The sequence below is a fragment of the Bubalus bubalis genome, chromosome 18 (assembly GCF_019923935.1).
Source record: "Bubalus bubalis isolate 160015118507 breed Murrah chromosome 18, NDDB_SH_1, whole genome shotgun sequence".
Classification (NCBI taxonomy): Eukaryota; Metazoa; Chordata; class Mammalia; order Artiodactyla; family Bovidae; genus Bubalus; species Bubalus bubalis.
In genome coordinates this window covers 52747522-52773785 of record NC_059174.1, presented here as the reverse complement: position 1 = coordinate 52773785, position 26264 = coordinate 52747522, and the positions used below count along the sequence as shown (strand labels likewise).

At 50.5% G+C, this 26264-nt stretch overlaps 2 protein-coding genes across 10 annotated transcripts; one reads left to right on the top strand and one right to left on the bottom strand.

The window, feature by feature from the left end:
• Positions 1-679: 679 nt before the first annotated feature.
• Positions 680-15461, top strand: FBXO46 (F-box protein 46). 7 transcript variants are annotated; one of them, XM_044930762.2, is made up of 4 exons: positions 680-808; positions 1557-1631; positions 10072-12795; positions 13332-15461. In XM_044930762.2, exon 4 carries the CDS (start codon positions 13409-13411, stop codon positions 15224-15226), a length of 1818 nt encoding a protein of 605 aa, XP_044786697.2. In that variant the 5' UTR covers positions 680-808; positions 1557-1631; positions 10072-12795; positions 13332-13408; the 3' UTR covers positions 15227-15461. The 7 variants fall into 7 exon arrangements, with proteins under 7 accessions (XP_044786697.2, XP_044786694.2, XP_044786692.2 ...); XM_044930759.2 differs by having other exon boundaries at positions 13251-15461; XM_044930757.2 differs by lacking the exon at positions 10072-12795.
• Positions 15462-16266: 805 nt separating this feature from the next.
• QPCTL (glutaminyl-peptide cyclotransferase like) lies at positions 16267-25483 on the bottom strand. Of its 3 annotated transcripts, XR_006545847.2 has the most exons (8): positions 25262-25483; positions 24646-24789; positions 23634-23915; positions 21849-22001; positions 21649-21748; positions 21005-21121; positions 18027-18098; positions 16267-16792 (listed from the first exon to the last, which is right to left on the bottom strand). XR_006545847.2 is itself a non-coding variant. In XM_044930767.2 (7 exons), the coding sequence occupies exons 1-7, from the start codon at positions 25469-25471 to the stop codon at positions 18094-18096; spliced, it is 1011 nt and encodes a 336-aa protein (XP_044786702.2). In that variant the 5' UTR covers positions 25472-25483; the 3' UTR covers positions 17622-18093. The 3 variants fall into 3 exon arrangements, 2 of the variants coding, with proteins under 2 accessions (XP_044786702.2, XP_006067556.3); XM_044930767.2 differs by lacking the exon at positions 16267-16792 and having other exon boundaries at positions 17622-18098; XM_006067494.4 differs by lacking the exons at positions 16267-16792; positions 18027-18098 and adding an exon at positions 19799-20573.
• Between the last annotated feature and the right edge of the window lie 781 nt (positions 25484-26264).

Here is a 26264-nt window from a genome sequence, read left to right as displayed (position 1 = left end):
CCCAGGTCTCCTGCATTGCAGGCAGATTCCTTACTGTCTGAGCCGCCAAGGGAAGCCCAAGAATACTGGAGTGGGTAGACTATCCCTTCTCCAGGGGATCTTCCTGACCCAGGAATTGAACAGGAGTCTCCTGCATTGTAGGCAAATTCAATAGGCATATAATTAGCATGCAATAAATATTTACTCAAGACTTATTTACACTGTTCTGGGTGTTTGAACAAGATACACACAAAGGTGCTTGTCTTCGTGAATCCTCTATTATAACTATAATATGTACAAATTTCTAGTATATGGAGCTTTCCTCCCTCCTAAGGTTTAAGGCTAACTTCCTTATTTGTAAATTAGTGGTAAGAAAACCAGCGGTAAAAATAGATGGGAAAGTGTTTGAGAAAATACGAGGCACTGTTAATTATTATGTTAATCAGTTTAAGGAAATCGGTAAACTTGCTCTTTCCACCCCTCACAAACGCCCCTTTACAATTTTCTCAATTTTCCAAGGGCCCCGGGCCAAAATGGAGGAGGCTGGACTGCATCTCCCAGCGCGCCTGGCGGGGGCGCTCTGTGCGCTTGCGCTGTCAGGCGCCCTCTCTGCCTCCTGGGAGTTGGAGTCAGTCTTTTCCTCAGCCCGCCCAGTTTGCTACCTTCCCCACCTCCGCGCCTAACCGTGCTGCCTTCTGGGAGATGTAGTCCGGGGCCTCCCGGACTCCAATTCCCAGCGGGCTTCGGGGCGGGAACCCGGAAGGGGAGGCTGGAGAGGAGCGAGTGGGGGAAACCCGCGTAGCCGAGGGAGCTGCAGCGCGGGGTGATGGTGAGAACCTCGAGCCGGGGCCGGGGGAGCTTGAGAACCCGTGCGGGAATTCGGGACCCGGTAGCGAGAGGGAAGAGGCAGGGGCTAAAGAAGGGGCTGGATGAGGGGGAGATCGCTTGGGGGAGGGGATTGGGAGACGGGAGCCGGAGGGAATTGTAGAATGGGGGCTGGGGATGGGTCTTGAAGGTAAGGAGAGACTCGAGCTTTGGGATTGATTGTAAGGAAGCTCAGAGTTGGGGAAAGGAGTCCCGAGTTGGAGAAGGGAGTTGGCGTCCAGGCAGAGGCCCAGAAGGGGGCAATTTCGAGGGTTTTAGCCGGGAGGATGTGGAAAGGCATGGGAGTCAGTGCTAGATGAATGAGAGAGTCTGGAGGCTCCGAGGGAGAGGCCAGTTCTGAAAGCGGTGGGTTGGAGCCTCTGGATCGGATTGTGGGCAGGAGGGCAAGCTGAGATGGTGAAAGAAAGAAATCAATGGTAGAGTGGTGTGTAGGTTAGGATCCAGGACTGTGGTACGGTGGGGAGCAAGAGATTAGGGGCCTGCCTGTAGCGATAGTTTGCTTAGTCCAGCCAGAAACTCCCGATAAACCGGACAGCCACATAGGGTAATATGGCCAGAAGAGGCCATAGAGACGACTTCTGCACTCTTATTTCTCCAGTGAGATTTAGAGAAGTGTGGTGGTTTATGTTTATGGGCAGTCCGGCATTCAGATCTTTTCTTCACTCCTTTATGATCCTGTCTCTGAAACTCAGTGCCCTTATCTATTGTGGGAATAACATGCCACTGAGAAGAGAGGAGTCTTCGTAAGATCGTCCTCCTGGCTCAGGGTAAGTCCTTAGTCTCAGAGCAGTTGGTGGGAAGTTCCCCACCCCAGGAATGTGAGTTGGTCACAGGTGCTAATGGATTCCCTCCTTTTCAATGGAGCCCCAGGGGTGTTTTCTCAAAACGTGGCACTGATCTGGGCACATCCCAGGTCAGAAACATGCGGGGGCAGGGAGAGGGTTTCCTCACAGCCATTCCAATTCCAGCTAATACTTATTTTTTAGGAAGTGCCTGGCCTTGTTCTTAGCTATTTGTATGTGCTAACTCCTTTAATTCTGACCACACCCCTAAGTTGTAGGTGCTGTTATTAGCTCTGTTCTACAGTAAGGAACCAGAGGCACAGAGAGGTTCAGCAACTTTCCCAAGGTCATCCAGCATTAAATGGTAGACTCGGGATTCCAACCTAGGCATCCTGACTTAGCATCTGTGCTCCTGTACTGAGGTTCAATGTCATGAGTAGGGCAGAGTGAGAACTGAAGCCATCTTCAGGTTTTTTTTTTTTTAAGATTTGTTTATTTATTTACTTCTGACTGTGCTGAGTCTTCATTGCTGCCCACGGGCTTTCTCTAGTTTCAGTGAGCAGAGGCTACTTTCTAGTTGCGCTGCCTGGGCTTCTCATCGCAGTGGCTTCTCTTGTTGCAGAGCATGGGCCGTAAGGTGCACCACCTTCAGTAGTTGTGGCGCACAGGCTTAGTTGTTCCACCACGTGTGGGATCTTCCTGGAGCAGGGATCGAACCCGTGCCCTTGCATCAGAAGACCAGAGTCTTAACAACCAGACCACCAGGGAAGTCTGAACCAGTCTTCAGTTCTGCCACTTACCTTCTCTGTGCCCTTGGGCAAGTCTTTTGGCCTCTCCTCAATTATAAAATGGGGTCAGTAACCCTAGGAAGGTTAGAGATTTCAGGGAGGTAAGCGTAGAAAGTGCTTGAGTAAGTGCTTGATGCATGTGAGTTGTCATTTTTTTGAATGGGAAACGCAGACCTGAGAGAGGGCGGTAGAGAAAGACTGGTGAGGGAGACACCAGCCAGACTGCCTTTTCCTTTCTCTCCCAGGTTGCTCCTGTGTCCTGACTCTTCTAGTTCCCCACCCTCTGTCCCTGGCGCCTAAGCCCAGGCCTGACTCCCTGAGGGGGTGCTCAGAAACTCAATCTGTTCCCATTCCCATTCTTAGCCCCAGCCAAATATAAATAATTCACTCACCAATGCCCAGCCTGGCCCAACTCCAGGTATTTCAGTGAATAGGAGATATTTCTAACAACTGTGTTTTTTTTCCCTCCCGACTTTTTGGTCACTGGGACCTCGCAACTTGTATGTAAGTCATTTTAAAACAGTGGTTCATTTGTTATAGGCTTCCGGAGTTTATCCCCTAAATTGTCTGGCTGTAATAGGAAAGCTTATGGTTAAAAGCATCAGCGTCCGGTAGGCCCACGTTCCCATCCCCACCTCTGCTGCTATGTGTCCTTGGCCAAGTTGCTAGCCTACCCTGGGCCTCCATTTTCTCATATGTAAAATGGGCCACATTCCAACCATGAAACTCTTGTCAGCAGTTCATGAGATCTCATGTATAATATGCCTAGTGCATATTAAGTTCCTTGTAAGTGTGATGCATTTTTATTAATTTTATTCTTTCCAGAAAAATTTATTGAGCATGTGCTCCAGAACCATAACACCAAGATTTGAATCCTGGCTCCATCACCCCCCAGCTCTGTGACTTTGGGCAAGGCACTTAACCCCCCAGGACCTCAGTTTCCTCTTCTGGAAAATGGAGGGTCATCCCTTGAATCATCCACCGTGTTGACAAAGTACCTACTATTTGCCGGCACCTGTCCCAGGCACAGGCTGCCACCCTCCCCTTGGGGCGCTTGTGGCTGTCACAACACTGGGGCAGTTTTGCATCTCTGGTGGCGTCTGTGCTCCTTTTTCTGGTGTGGGTTACTCTTCTCTTGATTCATTTTCAGCCCCTCATGCCAGTTTTGCCTGTTTGTCCTTCAGTTCAGTTCAGTTCAGTCACTGCCCATTGGTGTCCGACTCTTTGCGACCCCACGGACTGCAGCACACCAGGCTTCCCTGTCCACCACCAACTCCCGGAGCTTGCTCAAACTCATGCCCATCAAGTCGGTGATGCCATCCAACCATCTCATCCTCTGTCATCCCTTTCTCCTCCTGCCTTCAATCTTTCCCAGCTTTCTTGGATTTTTAACATTTTGTTTCCAGGTCGCAATGAATGATCTGGAACCCCGTTGGTTTAGGGAAAAGTTGCCAGCCTCTCCTTGAACCCAATTTTCACATCTGGGCGCCCCCTGGTGATGCAGTGCTTCCCCTGCCTCCTTCCTTTATTTGTTTGTCTTAAAAAAATGTGTCTGCTTTCCAAGTTACTTTGCCTTTTCCTCAAATCTTATATGTGTTTCCAACCTGGGTTTATCTGAAGCTTTGTTGTTATTCAATCGTTTAGTCGTGTTTGACTCTTTGTGACCACATGAACTGCTTACTCATGCAGAATGATATATTATATATATATAGTTTTTTTTTCTTTACTATTGCTAGCAACTCTGGTAAAGCTTCGTTATTCCTAAAAGCACAAGTTTTCTTTTCTTTTTCTTAATATTTATTTATTTATTTGGTGGTGTCAGGTCTTAGTGGCGGCACATGGGCTCCAGAGCACACGGGCTCAGTGTTTGAGGCTCGGGCTTAGTTGCCCTGTGACGTGTAGGATCTTAGTTTCCCGACCAAAGATCGAACCTGAGTCCCCCTGCATAAGAAGGGGGATTTTTAACCACTGGACTACCAGGGAAGTCCCCAGGTTTTCTAAAAGACTTGGCTTGTCACCTGCTCGTGACCCCTCGGTTAACATTATAATCCCCACCTTACACTCTTGAGTCCTTTCACTTACTATATTTGTTTTCCTGTAGCACTGTGAGATTTACCCTGTCTCCAATCCATGAGGACAAGGATTTCTGTCTCCTGTGTCCTGCATGTCCCCGATGCCCAGAACAGTGTCTGACACATAGTAACTGCTCTGTAAATGCTGTTTAATTACTAGGTGAGACCCAGTACCAAACAGTAACAAAGTAATGGCCATATTTTGATTATTGGGGGGAAATAGGACCAGTTTAATTTCAGAATGTAAAATAAACAGGGAAGAAGTCTTTGACTCCATCAAGTGGTTGTCCGACTCTTGAGTGGTCCCTATTTTTTTTTTTTTTTTTTTGCCATGCTGATGGGATCTTAGTTCCCCGACCAGGGATCAAACCCCTGCCTTCTGCAGTGGAAGCTCGGAGTCCTAACCACTGGACCGCCAGGGAATTCCCTGTCTTACCTTTTCTTACTTTCCTTTTATTTTTTTAAAACCTTGTTTTTCTGTGAACCATTTTTAAAGACTTTATTGATTTTATTACAATATTGTTTCTGCTTTATGTTTTGATTTTTTTGGCCCCCAGGCATATGGAATCTTAGCTCCCCAATCAGGGATATAATCCTCACCCCCTGCATTGTAAGGAGAAGTCTTTAACTACTAGCCGCCAGGGAAGTCCATGTCTCACCTTTTCTTAATAATCCTGGTCCCTTCATATTGAAGCTGTCCTTCGTGCCTCACTGGCACTGAGCGCTCTACTGATTTGATCTTAGTGAATCAGCAGCCAACCCATGGGTGGGTACTGTTACTATCTGTATTTTACGATGGGGGAAACTGAGGCATAGAGGGATAAGGACCCTGCCTGTAGTCACAGCCCTAAAAGCGAGAAAGCTGGGGTACTCTGAAGCCCTGCCTGGATTCTGTCTGTGGCCTGGATCTCTAGATGCTGAGGATTTGTATATTCTGACCAGCTATTAGAAAGAAAAACTTAAGAGGAAGAGAGAGACCAGCAGACCCAGAGTCCAAAAAAGCCAATAAAGGGGCATGGATGGATCAGGATTGTGGACACAGTTGTAGCGGGGGTGACAGGGTGGAGAGAGTGGAGAATTGAAGGAATAAGACCAGGAGCAGTGCCATGAGGGTCCTTCCACCGATGCCTGTTGTAGTAATGGGCAAGTACACTCCCTGGGCACTGCTCTGTGCCCAGCCCTGTCCTGGCATGACCCTGACCTCTCCAACTTGCAAGATCTTCGTTCCCTGACCAGAGATTGAACCCAAGTCCTTGGCAGTGAAAGCACAGAGTCCTAACCACTGGACTGCCAGGGATTCCTGTTTCCAGCTTCTTAAGTCCAAGGCTTAGCTTGTTAATTAGCAGCCTTTTTCCTTTCTCTGTGCATTTATGGAAGCAGGTTCTCCCTTAACCTGGTACACAGCTGTCCCCGGAGCTCCCTTTATCTTCATCTGCGGAGTCCTTCCTTTTGTCTTTCTTCTGAGCTAGATCGTATCTCCTTAATCTCATAGCTTCCTTTTTCTTGGTTTACTCCTTTACTTCTGTGAAGCAAATCCTTTGGCAGCTTCCCGAGAAAGGGTTCCTGTGCCTGTTCTGTTGGTTCGTTCGTTTTGTTTTGCCAACTTGCACCTCTCATGGAAGGATTTTTAAACAGGGGAGTTCTGTGGTCTGATTGGTGTTTAGGAAGATCTTTCTGGCTACCATGAGAAGGATGGAGCCAGAAGAACTAAACCAGGCCAGGGAGCTGAGTGTGGAGGCTGGAGCAGCTGTACCTTTCAGGAGAGAAGCCAGCCTTCCAGAAACCCAGAGGGTGGAGGGGAGAGAGAGAGGCCCGAACCCAGGTCATTGTCACTCAGCCGGGACAGATGACAGGTGTGGCCAGAGGAGGTCTCAGGAGGAATAGACCCTGTGTGGCTTAGGAGGGCACCAACACGGCTCCTGGAGGAGGTGGCCTCCTGCCTTGGTCCTGGGAGCAGGATTTCCACCACTGGACTTGGCTGGACCAGCTCATTTTTCACAAGAGGCCCCCAGGAGCATCAGTGCAGAAGGCGGACAGTAAGGCAGTGTTAGGGGTTTGTTCCAACCAATAAGTGCTGTACACCTGCAATGTGCCTGGGCGTAGATTCTCCAACTTAATCGTGCGATCCCCCAGAGATCTTGTTGACATGTACTTTCTAATTCAGCAGGTGTAGGGGAGAGCCCAAGATTACATTTCTAATACACTTCCAGCTGCAGCTGCTGCTCTGAGGACCACACTCATAGTAGCCAACCACTCGGTGCTATTCTAAAAGCTGGGGATGCAGAGGTGGGGAAGAAAAAACTAGGCAAAAAATACCAGTCTGGGGGAGTCTTCATTTTAGTGATGGGAGCTGACAATAATAAAGTTTATAGTATAGTAGATAGTAATGCATGCTAAAGAGAAAAATAAATCAGGGAGAGTGTGTATGTCTATCTGTGGCGGGGACTGCAGTTTTCAATCAAGATGTTCTCAGGAACAACAGGATCCTACTGTATAGCACAGGGAACTATATTCAATATCCTATGATAAACCATTATGGAAAAGAATGTATATATACATATATATATAACTGGATCACCTTGTTGTATAGTAGAAATTAACATGACATTGTATATCAACTATGCGTGCTAAGTCACTTCAGTCATGTCCTACTCCTGGCGACCCTATGGACTATACCCTGCCAGGCTCCTCTGTCCATGAGATTCTCCAGGCAAGAATACTGGAGTGGGATGCCATGCCCTCCTCCAGGGGATCTTCCCGACCCAGGGATTGAACTGGAGTCTCCCGAATCTCCTGCGTCTCCTGCATTGGCAGGCAGGTCCTTTACCACTAGCACCACCTGGGAAGCCCCAGTTGACACTACTTCAATAAAATAAATTTAAAAAGAAAGGTCTCATGAAGGTGATCTGAGGAGCGGGGTGAGCCCTCTGGATACCTGGGGAAGAGTATTCCAGGCAGAAGGAACAGAGAGTGCAAAGGCTTTGCAGACGAACAAGATGATCCAGGAAAATCGCTCCGTATACTCTATGAAGGAGCTGCTTGCACTCTGGAGTCAGCCAGACTCTGATTCAAAGCTTGGCTACAAAGCTGTGTCTGACAGCAATTACCTAGCCATTCTATGCCCCCACTTTCTAACATCTGAAATTAGATTTAAAAGTAGTAAAACGATGTGAGAATTAAATGAGTTAATATTTATGAAGCACTCAGAACAAAGCCTGGCTCACCGTGAGGGCTCCAGTGTTAACTGCTGTTGTGATCATCATTTCCTCTGTAATACATTCATCTTGGCCATGACTGTTTCTTTGGATGCCTGCCCCCTTTCCCATGAGCTCTTTCTGGTGATCTCAGTGTCATCTCTGTATCTCCAGCACCCAACCCAGGGCCAGCACACAGGAGGACCTCAGAATGTCAGATGAGGGACATAAAGCTGGATTCTCTAATTGGGGGTATTCCAGCAAGAGTGCTGACTGTGTGGTTCAGGTCCTTACTGATTTTTCTCTTTTCAACCACTGTCTTATGAAGAGATACATTAAGGTTTCCCACTACAGTGGTGGACTTGCCAAGCTGGCATTCTGTTGCTTTGTGCCTTGTCTGTTTTGAGGCCATAGTATTAGGAGCACGTATGTTGTGAACTTTTGTGTATGATGGGTCAGTTTGTTTTGTCACATTCTTTGTCCCTAATCATCCCTTTTTCCTTTTGTCCGTTGTTAACTGTTTTTTTTTAATCAGCACTGTCACTTCTCTACTTGACTCTTTTTTTCTTTGGCTGTGCTGGGTCTTTGTTGCTGCATGGGCTTTTCCCTAATTTCAGCAAGCGGGAGCTACTCTCTAGTTGTGGTGCACGGGCTTCTCATTGCAGTGGCTTCTCTTGTTGCAGAGCACAGCCCTGTAAGGCACATGGGCTCAGTAGTGCCGGCTTCCCGGCTCTAGAGCACAGGCTCTATAGTTGTGGCCCACGCGGGCTTAGTTACTTCACAGCATGTGGGGTCTTCCCAGGTCAGGGATCGAACCCGTGTCTCCTGAATTGGCAAGCCGATTCTTTACCACTGAGCCACCAGGGAAGCCTTCCTTCTTGATTCTTGGTTCTTATTTGCCTGGTCAGTCTTTTTCCATCTTTTGATTTTCAGTCTGTTTGGCTCCAGATGTTTTTCAATAAGAGGATCTTCACGGAGCATTGCCTTAGGGTATGGCCTTGTTCGGAGCCCAGTGTTTGGGAAGTTAGAGAATTCTGCCCTAGTAACCTCTGACTCAAATAGAATATTTGGGTGTGAAAGAGAGTTTACACTGCCAGGCCTCCAGGCGTTTGAGACATGGAGCCTTAGGGCAGGGAACTTTGATCCGTTCTGGCCCTGCTGGGCAGTGTTGCTGGGGTCACCATGATGACCATGATAACTCTGACCTTTCCTCCCATGGGTTCACTATTCAGTGGAGCAGATGATCCATCCCTCGATAGTGACAATGGACAGAGCTAGGTTTGGGGAACCCAGAGGACCTCTCTGGGCAGGTGGAAGGTTTCCAGCAAGGGAGCTCAGGGAAGGCCTCCTGGTTAAAGATACAGGCCCATGAAAGTTACATTTGAGCTAAGACCCAAATGGTAGAAGGGATAGAGCCATGTGGGCTCGCTCTTTCTTTTCTGGGGGGAAAGCATGCCAATCAGAGGTAACATAGGAGGAAAGGGCTTGGTGACTCTGAGGAATATCCAGCAAGGAGGCCAGTGTGGGACCCCAGAGGTGGAGCCTGACCCACCCTAAGGGGGTTAGCTTCCTGGAGGAGAGGATGGCTGAGCTGAAACCCCAGAGAATATATAATTAAATAGAGCACAGCAATCTAAAATCAGATTCCCTGGGTTCCCATCCCTGCTCTAAGTCCCACCAGTTATGTGTGACCTTGAGCTATTTAGGCAACCTGACCTACCTCAGTTTCTTCATCTATACAATGGAGATAACCACTCCTGAGGATCAGAGAAGGCCTCAGTATTCTAACTATTCTGTAGGCCAGAGCAGGTGCTTACCTGGGTCCACTGGGGGCATGGGAAAGTGGGGAAGGATGAGGCTAGATTTGTAGAGTATCTGAGCTTTTCCCCAGGGGCACTGGGGAGTCATGGTAGGTTCTGAGCAGGGTAGGGACAAGGTCAGGTTTATATTTTGAGAATACCCTTCTGGCTCTGATGTGCAGGATGGCTGGTAGCAGACAGGGTGGTGGGAATGGACAGATGCCTGCAGTGGAGTGTCTCTTGAGCCGGCCTGGCACTGAAAGTGCTGTTCAATAGAAACAAGGTGAACCTTACATGTAATTTAAAATCTTCTGGTAGCCACATTTAAATCAAAAGAGATGAAGTCAATTTTAAACATTTTAACTCATTTATATCCTAGTCTCATTTTAACAGGTAGCCAATATTAAAAAAAATTATTAAAGTATTTCATATTATTTTCTTGTGCTATTTGCGGCGCCTGGTTGGAAGGGCTGGCCTGAGAGGTCCTTTTGGCCACACGGCCTGAGCCTTGAATGCCAGGCCCAGAGGCTTGGACTTGGTGCCGACGACGGTTCTGCCCATTTGTTTTTCAGGGTGAGGTGATCCTGCTGCTCCGTTTCCCCCGCGGGAAATCTCTCCCTCCAGGCTTCCCTACCAAAGCTAGGCACTTTCAGATCTTTCTGCCCCCTTCCTTTCCTCCGGACCTGGAGTCTCAATCCCTGAACTGCTTGGCCCTTTAAATCTCAGCTGTCAATCAGGGCTCCTGTTTAGAGGAAACGTCGTAATAAACCTTTCCTTGATTGTCATGGCTTGGGTCCTGGCCTCGTTCTTCCGTTTAGCAGGAAGTTAGGAATTGTTCCACACTCTCTTTCACTTGACTGTTTCCACACCCCGTTCATCACCTCTCGCCTACTCCACCCTCTTTCGAAGTTGGGCCCCTTCGCCAAGGCCTGCCTTATATGGGCATGGCTCCGAATGGCCGCCGCTCATTGGCTGGGACCATCACGCGCACGTCTGTCAACAAAGGGGCGGAGGGAAACCAGTTAGGTGCCGTGCAGGCAAGACAGCTGGAGGGAAGGAGCGAGGGGGCGGGCCCTCTTCTCTTGCGCACGCGTGGGTGCCTCCTTCTCCCCGCAGGGGGCGCGGCGCGCTGGTGGGGCGCTTTGAGGGGGCGTGTCTAGGTTTCGAGAGTAGCCTTAGAGGTTGGCGAATTCCAGGGAAGCTGTAATAGGAGGGAGTGGGGACATTTTTCGTGGGTATGGGGATACTTTGGGATTCTCTTGAGTTTAGGTGGCGCCTTGGGATTTGAGTTTGGGTTCCGATGTACTGTGGAAGATTCGAAAGTATTGTAGGGAATCGCCCATGTGGTTTGGGATGTTTGATGGGTATAGGATTTGGGGAGCCACGGAGAGACTTAGAAGCAGAGTCCCATGTCTGGACCCAGAATGCATGCGCTTTCGGCTCTCCCGACTTCCTCCCTGTCTGGCTCCGGACAGGGATTTAACCTTTCTGCCCCTCATCTGGACTCGGACAAATAACACTCCCTGCTTCCTTGGGAGGAGTGAGGATTAGCAGGAGTTGTTAAAACAGTACCCAGTAAGCGAGCGTGCCATAAGCTCATGTCTGCATATTAACATTTGGTGAGGTTTCTTTGGGAGTATTTTGGAGGTTCTTTTGACTTTGAGAAATAAATGGTTTGGTATTAGTTTTATGTGTGAGGGAGCATTGATGTTTTAGTTAAGTTTTGCGGTCGGGGGGCCTTCTGTGGGATTAGGTAATGCATGTGGAGGTTTAGAGAGAGTTTGAGCTAAGTATAGAATTTCAGGAAACTGGTCTTTTGGGTCATCTGTGAGGTTGGGAAATTGCTGTGTGTGTTGGAGTTCTTGGTAGGCATGGGATTTGTGTGGGTCTACATTGAGATTGAGGCTTTCTGAGCTGGAGGGGATATTTTTAGGTTTGGAAGTTGAAGATTTTGAGAGGGTCTGGATGTTTTGGGTTAGGATATATTTGCATCTGTAGAGAATGAGTGGCTTTTGCTGTGGTAGTTTCTATTCCTGGACATTTTATTTATTTATAATTTTGTTTATTTACTTTGGGCTGTGCTGGGTCATCATCGCTGTGCAGGCCCTTCTCCGGTTGCAGCAAGCAGGGGCCATTCTTGCTGCGGTGCACAGGCTCCAGGGCACACGGACTCAGTAGTTATGGCTCTCTGGCTCTGGAGCACAGGCTCAAAGTTGTGGTGCATAGGCTTCCTTGTTCCGAGACATGGGGGATCTTCTCAGATCAGAAATCAAACCCGTGTCTCCTGCATTGGCAGGTAGATTCTAGATTCTTTACCATCAAGCCACCAAGGAAACCCTGTTCCTGGACATTTTAGATGTGTTGGTTGTTGGTAAACTTAGCCATCTATAGGTTTTAGGGGCTGTGTTTTTTTTTTTTTTGTTTGTTTTTGTTTTGTTTTGTTTTGTTTTAAGCAAGAAAGAGATTTCAGCAGGGGCTGTGTTAGGAGTAGTAGGTGGGATTGGGAATTATGGGGGGCAAGGATTCTTAGGATTAAGAGTGGTGTCTGTGAGTGCTTGGAGGTGCTTGCAGCCTGTCTAGATCTTAAAGCTATAGGGCCACGAAATAAATGGTGATTTAGTGGTTGTGGTATTGCCTGAATTTAGAGGAACCATATATACTGCAGAGGTCAGCAAACTTTTTCCATAAAGGGCCAGATAATGAGTATTTTAGGCTTTGCAGGCCATATGTTTTCTGTCACCTCTACTCAACTCTGCTGTGGTAGCATAAAAGTAGTCATGAACAAAGGAACATGTTTCGATAAAATTTTATTTGCAGAGACAGGCAATGGGCTGGATTTGGCCCGTGGCTCAAAATAGTACAACCAGGAGTCAGCAAACAACTTTCACTGGTCTGTAAGCATGTGGAAGTTCCGACATTTGAAGAGTGTCTTGGTTTCAAGATATCTGGAGGGAGATGGCCCAGGGAAAGACTGAGGATTTGAGACTGTTAGTTCTGCAGTAGAACATAGTTGGGTCAGGCTCATTAGCAAGACTGCCTCCAGATTAGGTCATGCACACAAAGTCATTGCAAAATAAAATGGTCACTATTACAAGCCCTAAATTGAGAAATCTGGAAACCAAGTTTGAGGGCCTGGTTTTGCAATATATAAACCTTCCCCACTCTGAGCCTCAAATTCAGCAAGTTGGGAGCAACTTGAAGAAGCTAGACTAGAAAGCCCTTCTCATGCCAGGGGTCTACGTTTCTGCTTAAAGGAATTACCTGCAGTCTTGGGGCAAGTGTGTGCATTTTCCTGGGTGAGCATCCACAGCTATAATAGATCCTTAAAGAGCCTCACAACCGGAACCGAGTGAAGAGCTCCACTCTTAAGGACCTCTCTGCCTCCTGCCTCCAATCTTCCCCTGCCCAGCCCACCTTGTTCCTTCCTCCATGGGTTCAGGCTCCTATAGCTGTGGGCAGGGCTGGGAATTGTCTTTTCAGGAACTTGTTACTGGGTGAGCAAATAGAAGAAGGAGGAGCTTTCCATCAGTTGGTACTTTAAATTCTGTTTAAAGTTCTGGCAGCAGAAGGCCTGTAGATCGTGAGTAAAACCAATCAGGTAGTGGAGGGTTGGAGCAAACTGCCAGCTCCTGTCACACTCTGGGTATTACAGAAGCAGGTCCCAACCTCTCTGCAGCTCTCCATTTGCTCATCTGGGTCAGGGCAGGGCGGGAACAGGATCTGAGTGGTATAGCCTGGTCTGTCTCCTCAGGTCCGAAGAAGTTGAGGTCAGAGAGGAGCTGACAGGGCCGGCTGTTCCCCAGCTTCCCCACCCCCTCTTCCGTGTCTCCAGGTGACCTGTGGAGCCCCCCACCGCCATCCAGGCCCTGCGATGTGGTGAACCCCCGCCTGTCTGCCACCATCCCCAGAATGGACCGAAGTGGCCTTCTGCCCTTCCAGCTCTGGTGCCCTCGGCCCTTTGGCACCTACTCCCAGAACCAGCCACGCCCCCCTTCTGCAGCCCTCAAGCCCTCAGCCTGCTCCGAGCCCGGCAATGGGGTGGAGCCAGAACATGGCCCTGCCCACTCTGAGAACACGCCCCCGGTCTTGGCCTCCGATGCTCCTGCCTCCCAGCCTGCCCCGCTCCTTTCCGCAGCGGCTGCTGGCGACGAGGGTCGAGTCCTGCTGGACACATGGTATGTGATCAAGCCGGGGAATACAAAGGAGAAGGTGGCCTTCTTTGTGGCCCACCAGTGTGGTGGGGGCAGTCGGGCCAGCTCCATGAAGGTCAAGGGGCACTGGGGCAGTGACAGCTCCAAGGCCAAGCGGAGGAGGCGCTGTCTTGAGTCTACGAAGGCTCCGCCCGACCCAGGGGGACAGGACGGGCCCCCTGCCGCAGAGGGGGCCCCAACCTCCACCGGCGAGGATGTGGACCTGCTCTCTGTGGCCGAGATGGTGGCCCTGGTGGAACAGCGGGCCGCCCTGGCCCTGCAGAGCTACCCGCGCCCCAGCACCCCAGCGCCTGTGGTCTTCGTGTCAGCTGAGCAAGGTGGGCCTGGCAAGGGGCTGGGATCCGAACGAAGGTCTAGCGGCGGGGACTGCAGCCGTGTAGCCGAGGCAGTGGCCCACTTTGAGGCCCAGCGGGACAACCCTCCGGCCAAGGGTCTCCGCAAGGAGGAGCGGCCTGGGCCAGGCCCCGGGGAGGTGCGCATCGCCTTCCGGATCTCCAACGGCAGAGAGTCCCGAGCACCGGATGGCAGCTTACCTAACGGGAGCGGGGGCCGGCCAGGTTGCGCCTACCCTGGCAGCCCAGGTCCCGGAGCCCGGGCCAAGGACAAGATCACCTGCGACCTATACCAGCTCATCAGCCCCTCTAGGGACGCCCTCCCCAGCAACGTGGAGTTCCTGCTGGCTAGGGCAGACGAAGCCAGTGAGGGCGAGACCCCCGCCCCCGCCAGGCCCGAGGACACTCCCCCGGCACCCCCGCCACCCCCTGCCCGGGACTGCGGAGCGTCAGGCTTCCACGTGGATGTGGTGGTCACAGGAGTGGTGGACGAGTGCATCTTCTTTGGCAAGGACAGCACCAAAAACGTGAAAGAGGAGACGGTGTGCCTGACTGTCAGCCCCGAGGAGCCACCCCCGCCAGGCCAGCTCTTTTTCCTCCAGTCCCGGGGGCCGGACGGGCCCCCTGAGCCCCCGCCAGCCGACTCACCGGCCACAGCGCCAGGCCCGGACGATGCCGAGGGGACGGCTGACACCTCCCTGTGCCGCCTGTACCGGCACGTGTCGCACGACTTCCTGGAGATCCGTTTCAAGATCCAGCGGTTGTTGGAGCCGCGGCAGTACATGCTGGTGCTCCCAGAGCACGTGCTGGTCAAGATCTTCAGCTTCCTGCCCACGCGGGCCCTGGCGGCTCTCAAGTGCACCTGCCACCACTTCAAGGGCATCATTGAGGCATTTGGCGTGCGGGCCACAGACTCGCGCTGGAGCCGCGACCCACTCTACCGCGATGACCCTTGCAAGCAGTGCCGCAAGAGATACGAGAAGGGCGACGTGTCGCTCTGCCGCTGGCACCCCAAGCCCTACCACCACGACCTGCCTTACGGACGTTCCTACTGGATGTGCTGCCGCCGAGCCGATCGCGAGACCCCCGGCTGCCGCCTGGGTCTGCATGACAACAACTGGGTGCTGCCCTGCAACGGGCCGGGCGCTGGTGGGGGCCGGGCTGGCCGCGAGGAGGGGAGGTGAAGCCGGGGGAGGGGGTGGGGAAGAGCCCACCACGCCCACCCCCATCCCCTCCCCCTGGGAGCCGAGGGTCAGGACTGGGTCACCAGCCCATACCCCCAACCCAGGCAGCATGGATCCACCTCCAGAACTAAGATGGGGTTCATGGGGGTGACCAAGAAAGCACTCCGATTGACCCCTACTGGTTTTCTACTCTTCAGATCCTCAAGTTGGGTGTTTTTTTTAATCAGCATCTCAATTTCCTCTCCATTCAGCCCCGATGCCCTCCCTGCCACTCTCCGTACCCCAGGGACCCACTAGCAGGGAGCAGACGGCAGCTAATTTTGGTACTACTTAAGGGTTCCCCCATTCTGGCCCCCTTGCATTCCCTCCCCCAGTTCTTTCTGGAGTTGTTCTTTTCCCCCAAGAGGCTGCAGCACCCAGCATTTGTGCCCTTCCTAACCTGCTACACCAGGGCTCACCTCCTCTTTAGGAATTGGGGGCCATCAGATCACAGATCACATTTTGACACTTTTCATGGCCACCTGCCATTTCTAGACATTTTCCCCATTAAAACAATAAAAATCAGTTTTCTCCGTAACCTCAAGCTATCAGTCTCTCTAGGTCCCCAAGAGGAAAACAAAAGTTGAAGTGTAAAACTTCTCTTCCAATATTTAAGCTATTGCCATGACCCCATCCCCCCCCCCACCCCCCCCCCCACACAAAAAGCTGTGAAACCCTTTGCCTCACTCTGGACAGCGTAGGGGGGCCGGTGGGCAGGGACTAAGGGTTTCAATTTCTGTTTTTTTTTCTTTCCACTCTGGGTACTTGTTCAGGTGTTAGAGGTCTCTCCATCCCCCAGCCACATATTTTTTTAAAGAATCCTTTAGTGAACCAAGACCTTGACTTTCAGGCAGTTTGATCTGGAGTACTTTTGTTTGTTGTTTGGTTTTTTTTTTTTTTTAAATTTGGTTTTGTTTTTTCATCCTTGTGGTTCTGGAAAGCTTCTAACGTGTGGCATCTGACCAATTTTGAATTGGTCCTTTCTATAAAATCAATATTTATAAGGCTGGGCCCAGACTGGTTTGTATGTTGTTAAGGGAAGCTGTTTGGAAGAGAAGGAAGTCATGGGCCAGTTCGTGGTGAGATGGAAAAAGCTGAAAGAATCCTTAGCCAATTCCCTTGGACTGAGATGACTTTTGACTCTTCATCTGTGTCAGTTTGGATTCAAAAATCTCAAAAGAGTATTAATAGAAACTCAAACAGGGTAGCTTTTATTCCTTTAGAAACCCAGTGTCGGGCAGGTATGGTGGCCCTGAAGTCACTGGGAGCCCAGACTCCTTCAAGCCCACTGTTCCATTATTCTTTGCCTTTGGCCCTCAGCCTCATGGTCCAAGATGGCTGCTGAAACTCCACCCATTACCGTTTTGTGGGGAAGGGAGTCTCCTTCCTCTCAGAAATACTACACCCTACTTCTGTGCACAGCTCACGGATGGCAACTTTAGCCACGTGGAAGGACTGCACGGGAGACTGGGGAATGCAGACGCTTAGCCAGATGCGTTATGCCCAACCAGAAACTCATAAAGATCCCTGTAATAAAAGTTTTAAGATATTCAGCTAATTATTAACTAACAGAAGAGGGGAAAATGGATATTGAGCAGTGGCTAACAGTCTCTGACATTCTTACCAAGGAATCAAAATTTCCAGAGATGAGGCTATGTCAGAGTAGTTATTTAATACTTAGATTTTAGAATCAAAGAGACCTGGATTTATAACTTGGCTTGGTTTTGTGGAATTTTGGATTCCTGTAAAGAGAAGGCCGGGTTATTTGGACTCTCCTGCTGAAAACAGGAAGTAAAATCTGAAAAGCCTCAAATAGCCAATAAAACACAGTTATGGATATACTAAGCCAAAAATTTAAGGAAAAGGTCCATAGGGGTCCTAAAGCCACTTTTGCTCTGAGGGCATTTGCCGATGTTAACAACCCTGGGTTTCCAATTTTTAGCCTTATTGGGACAGGCCAGCAGAAGTCAAAGCCTGCCCAAGGTGAAGAATCTAATAGGAGCTGGGATCCCACCAAACTACAAGCTCAGGTAAGACTGACCCAGAACACTGCAGAGAAGGTGATTTAAATGCTGAAGAAAACACAAAATTAAAGGAAAGGGGGGAAAAAATGAACCCTGATAATCTGTGGTCACAGGCTGGCCCTTGGCTTGGGTTTGCAACCCGGTTTTGCATCACCTGTTGTGATCCAGGGTACTGAGATGTCTAGCAGAAACAAAAAAATCCTCTGGTGGGAGGAGCTGACACCTAGAATCCCCACCAATGAACAGTAAGAGTCAAATAACCAAACACACATGGAAATAAAGCAGCAGCAGTGGCCACAGAGCAAAAACAGACCCACAAAGGCTGCAGGTGGTGGAACCGTCAGTCAAGATTAGAAGAAAAAAAAGAGCTTGGAAATACATGCAGGGAACCTAGACCTGAATAATGGCCTAGCCAAAATGAAAGGAAAAAACCCACAAAGGTATACAGTAACCAAAAGTAAAAAACCAGTGACTAGGCTAAACAAATTAGACATAATGAAAGAGTTATTCAGCTAGAGCAAGGTCTGAAAAAGTGGCACAGAGACCAAAAAGAAAAAAGTGTAAACGGTTATGGAGGATAGAGGAAGTCTAACACATTTAACTGGCATCCTAGAATCAGAAGAGAAAATGAAATGGTGCGATGATAGTATGTCAAGACACAATGATTGCAAATTCCAGACTGATAAAAAGGTGGGTACACTCAATGAATCATAGGCAGGATAAATAGAAACAAATACCTAGACACATGCAATGAACGTGTCCAGCTGTGATCTTCAGCAATTGACTTCTCTGAAGCTCAGTTTCTTAATCTGAAAAATGAGAATGTTGGACAGTTCCTCAGAAGGCTGATACACTAGAGTGCTCACTGGTTGTGCCCATCAAAGACCCCTCTTGGGCCCTTCATAATGTGAAGCTGGGGGAGGCTGCCTTTCAGGGACGGATGGGAGCTGGGGAAAGCATTACCTTGTCAAGCATTGGCAGCCTCATCTGTAAAATGGGCTCATGATCCTGACCCCAGATTCAAGTGGAAAGCTCTGCCCAGTGCCTGGGTGTGGTGCACTCAGCAAAAGACTTACAGGGAGGCCTGGAGGCCCAGAATAGAACTGAACAGTTTCCTCTAACACTGAGGTGATGGTTTCACCTACCTCTGAGATGGCTGTGATGATAAGGAGACACATTGTAGTTTTAAGTGCTTGGCATCATGAAATGAACAAACAGGAACTCTGATTTGAGACCCTCTTACTACCCTAGTTGTTGATATCTGTCAATTTCCTTTCTGACTTCTGTCAATTCCACTTCTAAGAGGCTGTTAGTCCCCCCCTTCTAAACCTCATTGTAACTTGCAGCCAAATAAAAGCCTCAGGAGGAGCTACTTTTTTGGTCAACCATCTGTTGGACCAGCACAGGTGGTTTTTAGAAAGAGGTAGGACACGGGCTTAGGAGCACAGCTGTGGGTGAGGATCTGAACTCTGTAAACTACAAACAGTTTGTAATTCTCAGCCCCGGCCACTTCATTTGCAAAATGAGAACTGAAATTGTCCCTCAGCCCACAGGTCCTCTTGAGTCAGCCTTGAGTTGTCTGGGAAAGCCAATGTTCACCTTCACACTTTTAAGGTTTTTTTTGATGTGGACCATTCTTAAAGTCTTTACTGAATTTCTCACAATACTGTTTCTGTTTTGGTTTGTTGGTCATGAAGCATGTGGGATCTTCAACTAGGGATTGAAACTGCGCCCCCTGCATTGGAAGGTGAAGTCCCAACCACTGGACAACCAGGGAGGTCCCCACCTTCACTCTCTAACCCTCTACCCTGGCCTGGCCTCCCTGCAGCCTACCAAGTCTCCATCAAAGTCACAAAGTCAGCAGGCACAGAGCTGAGCACCACACTCCCTGCCTAAATGCTCTCGTAGGCTTTCTTTGGAGCAGGTTTGCTAAGCAGCTAGAATGCACAAAACTTATATCCTTAAGGACAACATGTCCCAAAGTGCTGATCATGAAGATTCCCCAGGTGCTTATAGAGTTCCAGCCTCTGAATCTGCTTTTTATTTATTTATTTTTTGGTTGTTGGCTTTGCTGCGCAGCTTGTGGGATCTTAGTTCCCCGACCAGGGGTCAAACCCAGGCCCCAGAAGTGACGCGCCAAGGCCTAACCACTGGACTGCCACGGAATTCCCCTCATTTTTCAAAAAGCACCCCACTTGCATCTGAAAATTAGATAGGGCTGGGAAATAATTCCTTGGGCCATCACTAGAGTTTGCAGTTACACATGACATCTCTCGTTTCTGTGCTCACAGCCAAAAGGGAAAGGATGGTTTGGTGTAACTATTTTATAGTGAGTTTTAGATCAGACCCATTTCTACCATAAGCACTTTTGAACTATCAAAACCCAATGTTTCCCAACGTATCTTCTGAGGTACCCAGATTCTGTGAGGTGCTTCCCAATAAAGGGGTTCCATGGTGAAATACTTGGGGGAAACATTGCATTCTTACTCTGGATGAAAAGCGCACACCATGAAATGAAGAAATTCATTTAATGTTGTCTCACCCTGCTTTGGTCCCCTTTTTCATGCAACACCTATGTACGCTAGTTGTGTAGAATATGTTTTGCAGAAACACTGGTCTATCAGCCATTGGAGGCGGCAGAATCTGGAGTTCCCAAGGATTGGCTTCTCCCTCCTCTGTTCCTGCTTACAAGCAGAGCCTCGGTGGGCCCCACATGCCACATCCGTGTAGGAGTTAGGTTTGGACTGGTGCAGTAGCAAGGCTGCCATTCTGGAGAACGAACTGCCACGAAAACAGAAGCCACAGAGAATTCATTTGGTCGAGGGTATTGCTGGTCTGGACGCCAGTCCACGGTCTGCTGATTAAAACTGCGAACGGCACTCGGTCCCCTGTAGATGTGCAGCCCGAGCGTTTCCTCAGGGCAGGAGCCGGGCTCCTTCCCTTGGCTCTCACCCCACGGTGATCTCTCTCTCTCTTCCATGTCTTTGAAGAGTGGCAGCTTGAGATCAAGAAAGAGCATCTTCCAGTCGGAGCACAAACAGAGCCGAAGGGGTTAGAAAGGGCAAGCCAGCACATCTCAGAAGGGCCTTGGCCTGTCTCCTGCTGGGCGTTTCTCCCTCCGAGCATCCCCTGGGCAGGCTAGAGCCCCAGGTATTCAGCCAGGAACACGGCCAGGATGCGGCTCAGGTTGTGTACCGTGGGTGGGTGCAGGTTGGCCTCGGAGTCATCGGACGTGTGCCAGACAGAGGGGAAAGGTGTGGCGATGAGGTGGAGCACGGGAACTCCTGAAGGGCAAAGAGGAGGCACAGCCCCATGTGTGGCAGGCCCACGCCTGGGGAAGTCTGCCTCCCCGCGCCCCCGACATTGTGTCACTTGAAGAACTCTGAACAATAATTTTAAGCGTGTGAGGGTACATGTTCATTAAAAAAAAACACATCCAATACATTCATAACACAAATCAAAAAAACTCAAAACTTCATGGCTTATGAAAAGACTAGAAGATCTGAACACTCGCTAGTGCCAGGCACTGGTCCAAGGTCTTTACATTCAGTCCCCTCAGCAACTCTTGAGATGGGGGGCTGTTAATTATCCCCATTTTACAGATGAGGAAATTGAGACACAAAGAGGTTAAGCAATTTGCCACCAGTCCCCAAATCCAGGAAGGGGCCAGGTCCTACCTGTGGGCCCCCTGCCCCCCAATTCCCATAGCAGGTACCTCGGCGGAGGAACGGGATGTGGTCGTCTTCCACGGAGCCAGGGGGCTCCCCGGTCTGGAAGTACATCACTTCCCAAGGATGAGACTGCAGTAGGTTCAGACGGTGCAGACGCTTCTCTGGATGTGATGGGGATTAGAAACAGAAGGTCAGCCCCTCAAGGGTCAAAGGTTCCCCTGCTCACAGATCAGAGGAGGGTGGGAGGCCTGGGGGTGAAGCACTGATCATGCCAATAAGGATGAATGTTAGTTCATCATTCTGGGATAATGTTAGTTACCCCAGACTGTAGGCTGACAATGTTCCTGGTCTCATTTAATCCCTTCAAGTCTAAGGAAGCAGACACCCCCATTATTAGCATCATGCCCATTTTATAGGTGGGAAACTGAAGTTCAGAGGAGGCCACTTGCCCAAGTTCACACAGCTGGTAAGAAGGAAAGCCAGAATCTGAACCCAGGGCTCTCTGACCCTAGAACCCCTGACTATAATCACTTCATTTGACTGCTATGGGATCTTTTGTGTTTCTGCCCCAGTGCTTTAGGGAGAGGCTAGAGAGGTGGAGGGAAAGCTGGATGGCCCCTCGGAGGCCAGGTGCCTGGTCCTCTCTCCAGCATCCCAGGCAGGTGTCTGCCTATACCTTCACCCTTACCAATGCTCCTGAGCCGATGGAACCAGCGGGCCGTGCGAGGGAAGTGACTGTAGAAGGTCGGGTTGGGGGCTCCCAGGAGATCAAGAAGCATAAAGAGCTCCTAGGGAGAGAAGCCAGGACTGAGCAGCCCGGCGGGATGCTGCCAACCTCATGCCCCCCTCCTCCCACCTCACCAGCACCCAGCAGGGCCCTAGTCTTACAATAGCCTGGATCCTGGTGGAGCCCAGGCCGTGGGGTGTAGACTCCATGAGCTGGGCCAGGTGCCGGGAGCCATAAAGCGAGTCCTTGGGTCCCCACTCCTTCAGTGCCTCTTCACCATCCAAGAAGAGCAGCTGCAAGGTCACTGGTGCTGCCTGTGGGGGCCAGTGGTCAGGGCCAGCTCAGTGCCAGCCTGCCACCTCAACGCACCCATATTTCCTGCCTGTTTGCACAGCTGACTAGGGCAAACAGTCTCCTCACTTGTAGAACCTGATAGCCAAGAGTACAGTCTGCCTGGATTTAAATCCTGGCTGGATTGCTCACTAGCCAAGCAGTAGTGGGTCAGTTACTAAGTTCAAAAAGCATTGACTTCCTTATGTAGAAATAGAGTTAATACCACTTCTCATAGGGTAGGATTTGAACCCGGGTCCTAAGACAGCGTGGGTTTCCCTGGTGGCTCAGTGCTAAAGAATCCACCTGCTAATGCAGGAGATGTGGGAAACGCAGGTTCAATCCCTGGGCTGGGAAGATCCCCTGGAGAAGGAAATGACAACCCACTCCAGTATTCTTGCCTGAAAAACCCCATGGACAAGGAAGCCTGGCCAGCTACAGTCCATGGGGTTGGGAGGAGTAGGACACGACGTAGCCTCTGAACAACAAGAATAATAAAGCAGCCTAGGACAGTGCCTAATGCATAGTAACTAATAAGGATTAGCTTTGATTGTAAGAGCTATTCCTCAAGTTCATTTGGCAAAAGAGACAGATCCACAAATAAATAATTCTACAAACAATGAAATGAAGTTGGGCAAATGCTTCTAAGAATAACAGGGTCCTGAAACATCCTCCAAGGGGGTGGGGGATAACCTGGCCTGGGGAACATGTTGGGTCTGCTGGGAAGGGATGTTTGCACTGAAGCTGAGGAGGACCTGGCCTGGCAAAATGGAGCAAAGGGAAGTGTGTTCCCTGGTGAGGAAGCAGCATGGACCAGGACTGGGGACATAGAAGGGGCCAGAGAGGTTTGAGAAGAGGCCCTAGGGCCCAGCAAGGGCCAGGGAGCTTGGGCTCTGTTACAAGGGCACTGGGGTTTCAGCAATGGAAGGGATCTGAGCAGGATAGAGGCATGAGGTGCTTCCATTCATTCCATACATTCTTATTGACATCCTACTTTATGCCAGGCAGTATTCTGGGCAGTGTTCAGGGAATACACAGGAAATAAACACAGCCAAGGGCCCACCTATCTGAAGCTTATTTGAGCTTGGGAGACAGACAAACAAATCAACCTAAAGCCCCATGAAGCATGGGATAGCGACAAGGAGCTATTTTATGGTGGCTGGGAAGGTCTCTTTGGGAGGTCTCTTTGACATCAGAGTGGACCCCTGAATGAAGGGTGGGAGCCAGTCAGGAAGGTATCTGAGAAAAGCACATTGTAGGCAGAGCAAACAGCAAGAGCAAATGCCCTGAGGTTGAGAGTGAGGTCCACAGAGGAGGTAGGAGGCTAGCATGGAATGAGTGAGGGATGACGGGTGGGAGAGGAGACCAGAGAGATGAGAGGGCACACCTCATGGGCTAGGAGAAGGACTCTGGCTTATTCATGGAATGATGTGGGAGCCATGGGAGGGTTTTAGGTAGAGAAGGGACAGATTCTGACATTCAGGAAATGGAAAGACCCCCTGGACTCTGGTGTGGAGTGGAGGAAGATAAAACCAGGGAAGGGAGAGTGGCGGTATGGACCAAGGAAGAGACATCCCTCATTCACCCACCCCTACCCTAACCCCTGCTCTCCTTACCCTCTCCTTGGCTTTGCCCAGCTCCTGGTCAAGGGCTTGGGCCAGCTCCAGTAGCAGGGAGCAAGGCACTGCCGAATCCATGGCCCCCACAAAGGGGGCTGAGCCAGATGGGAAGAGCTTGGAGTCGTAATGGCAGGCAAGGGTAAGCTGGCGGGCAGCCCCTGGGTCCAGCGTGGCCACCACATTGCCGAAGTCCAATGGCCCCACGGGTGTGGAGGCAGTGAAGGAGTCGAGTTCTATATGCCAGCCTGCTGAAAGTGTCCGCAGCGTAGCCTCCAGGAACTAGTGGCAATAGAGAAGAGGGAGGGTGGGTGGGACTGGGGAGATGGTCAGAAGGGCCATGTGAACCATTCTGAGCAGTCAGGTTGGCCCACCAATACCACTTTGGTTGAATCATTCCCTTGAGACACTTCTGAATACCTACTAAGTGTCAGGCATGGAGTGCCCCTATCTCTTGAAGCCCAAACTAATCACAGCTCACCCTTCCATAGCACTCATTCTGTGCCCAGTCCTTGTTCTAGGAACCCCTATGGAGTGGGGACTGACAATGGTTCCATTTTGCAGATGAGGAAACCAAGGCACAGAGAAGATGAAATTAGTTTAAGGTCATACCAAGTGGCTGAGGTGGATTTGAAGTCAGGCAATGCTCAAAGGACTCTCAATGCCTTCTGGGGAGCAATGTAGAGCTCTGGAGCCAACCCATTTGAGTTGAAAGCATACCATTTATTGGCTGTGGGATTTGGGCAAAATGCCTAACTATTCTAGGTGTCAGTTTCCTCATCTACACAATGAAGATCAGATTGGTACCCACCTCATTAGGCTCATAGGGCTGTTGTGGATGCATATAATAAGATTAGGGGGGAGCAGTATAGAGGGCAGTGGTCTGGTGGTTAGCAGAATAGAGCTCCTATTAGCTCCAGGCAGACCCCCAGCTCTGCCACTTGGGCAGGATACCTATTTCCTATTCATTGATGGGCTGTGGGGTCAGGGGTTAGAGGTGGGGTCCTTTTACCTTTCTGACTTGGAGATTGCCCGGGCTGCCCGGAGTCCGTACAACCAGCAGAGGGCGCAGGAAAGTGTTCCAGAGACGGTGAGGGTCCAGTTGTCCCACTACCCTCCGCACCCGAGCTTCGGGGAGGCTTCCGATCAAAGGGCCCTGAGGAAGCAGGTAGGGAAGAGAAGAGCAGAGCATGAAAACGACCCTCGTTCCAACCATATCCTGGAGGCTGCCCTCCTCTTCCTAGTCGCAGCCTCCAGCATCAGAGGTTTCTAGAAGTCCCTCCAAACCCATCCTGCCCAGCCCACGGCAATCCTGATGGGGGAAATCTAGGCCCAGCGAGAAGGGACTCTTCCAAATATCTGACTTTAGGATTAGAACCCAGAACTCCAAGTCTTACTACTCCAGACTCTCTTACGGGGTAACCGCTATTACAAAACAAGCCCGAAGCCTCATTGCGTTGGAAAGGGGTATGCGCTCTAAGAACGGAGACGGCGGCACCTGCAGCTAGGGCCATATGGTAAAGACAAAGCCAGGTCAACCCAACCTAGGGTCTTCCCCATGAGACCTTGGGGAAGGGGAGGCAAGGAGTGAAGGGTTCCGCAGTGCCCGTGTCCCCGCCCGTCCTCACCCGCAGCTCCCGCCCCAGTGGTAGCTCTTCAGTCTGGCTATGCCAGATCCTCCAAATGGTATAGAACACCGAGGCTACCGTCAGAGCCAGCAGCAACTGGGGCAACAGCTGTGCCCGCGGTATCAGGCGGCGCTTGGGCGGTGAGGGTCGCTCCAAAAGGCTGCGTTCCCCGACCTGGAGCCGGGGCCGCCCGCGGCCCCCGGAAGGCATGGCAGCTTGGCCCTGAAACGGGTCGGAGACGGCGGATAGAGTTAAGGCCTAGCCAAGTCCCGCCCCATGAAATAAGCTGGACCAATGAGCAACAAGAGCGGCTGCACCATCCGCCCTCCCGCGAGCAGTAAAGCCAATGGGACTTTCGGCCTGAGGACGGGGCTCCTTTCCTTCAGGGAGCTTTGGGGGTTGGTTCCCCCGGGTTGCACAACCCCAAAGGGAGAGCGTAAGAAGTAGGCGCCGCCCCAGCGCAGGAGGGGAAGCCAATGAGAAGCGTTTGATCACCGAAAACATTAGCCTTACTGGGCGCAAATCCACGCCGCTCCCGGATGGACCCTCTCCCCGGTCCAGAAAATCCAATATACACGTAAATCAACAGTTCCCGAAGGAAAGGGGGAGGTGCCCATCCCTGAAGCGAGGAGCGGATTGGCTTCTCGAAGGCCGCGCCCCCAAAGGCAGAGCGGGCGGGCATTTGGAAATGGCTAGTATTTCCCTCGGAGAAGGCAATGGCAACCCATTCCAGTACTCTTGCCTGGAAAATCCCATGGACAGAGGAGCCCGGAGGGCTGCAGTCCATGGGGTCGTGAAGAGTCAGACACAACTGAGCGACTTCACTTTCACTTTTCACTTTCATGCACTGGAGAAGGAAATGGCAACCCACTCCAGTATTCTCGCCTGGAGAATCCCAGGGACAGCGGAGCCTGGTGGGCTGCCGTCTATGAGATCGCACAGAGTTGGACACGACTGAAGCGACTTAGCAGCAGTATTTCCCTCCTTCAACCTATGCGGTTCT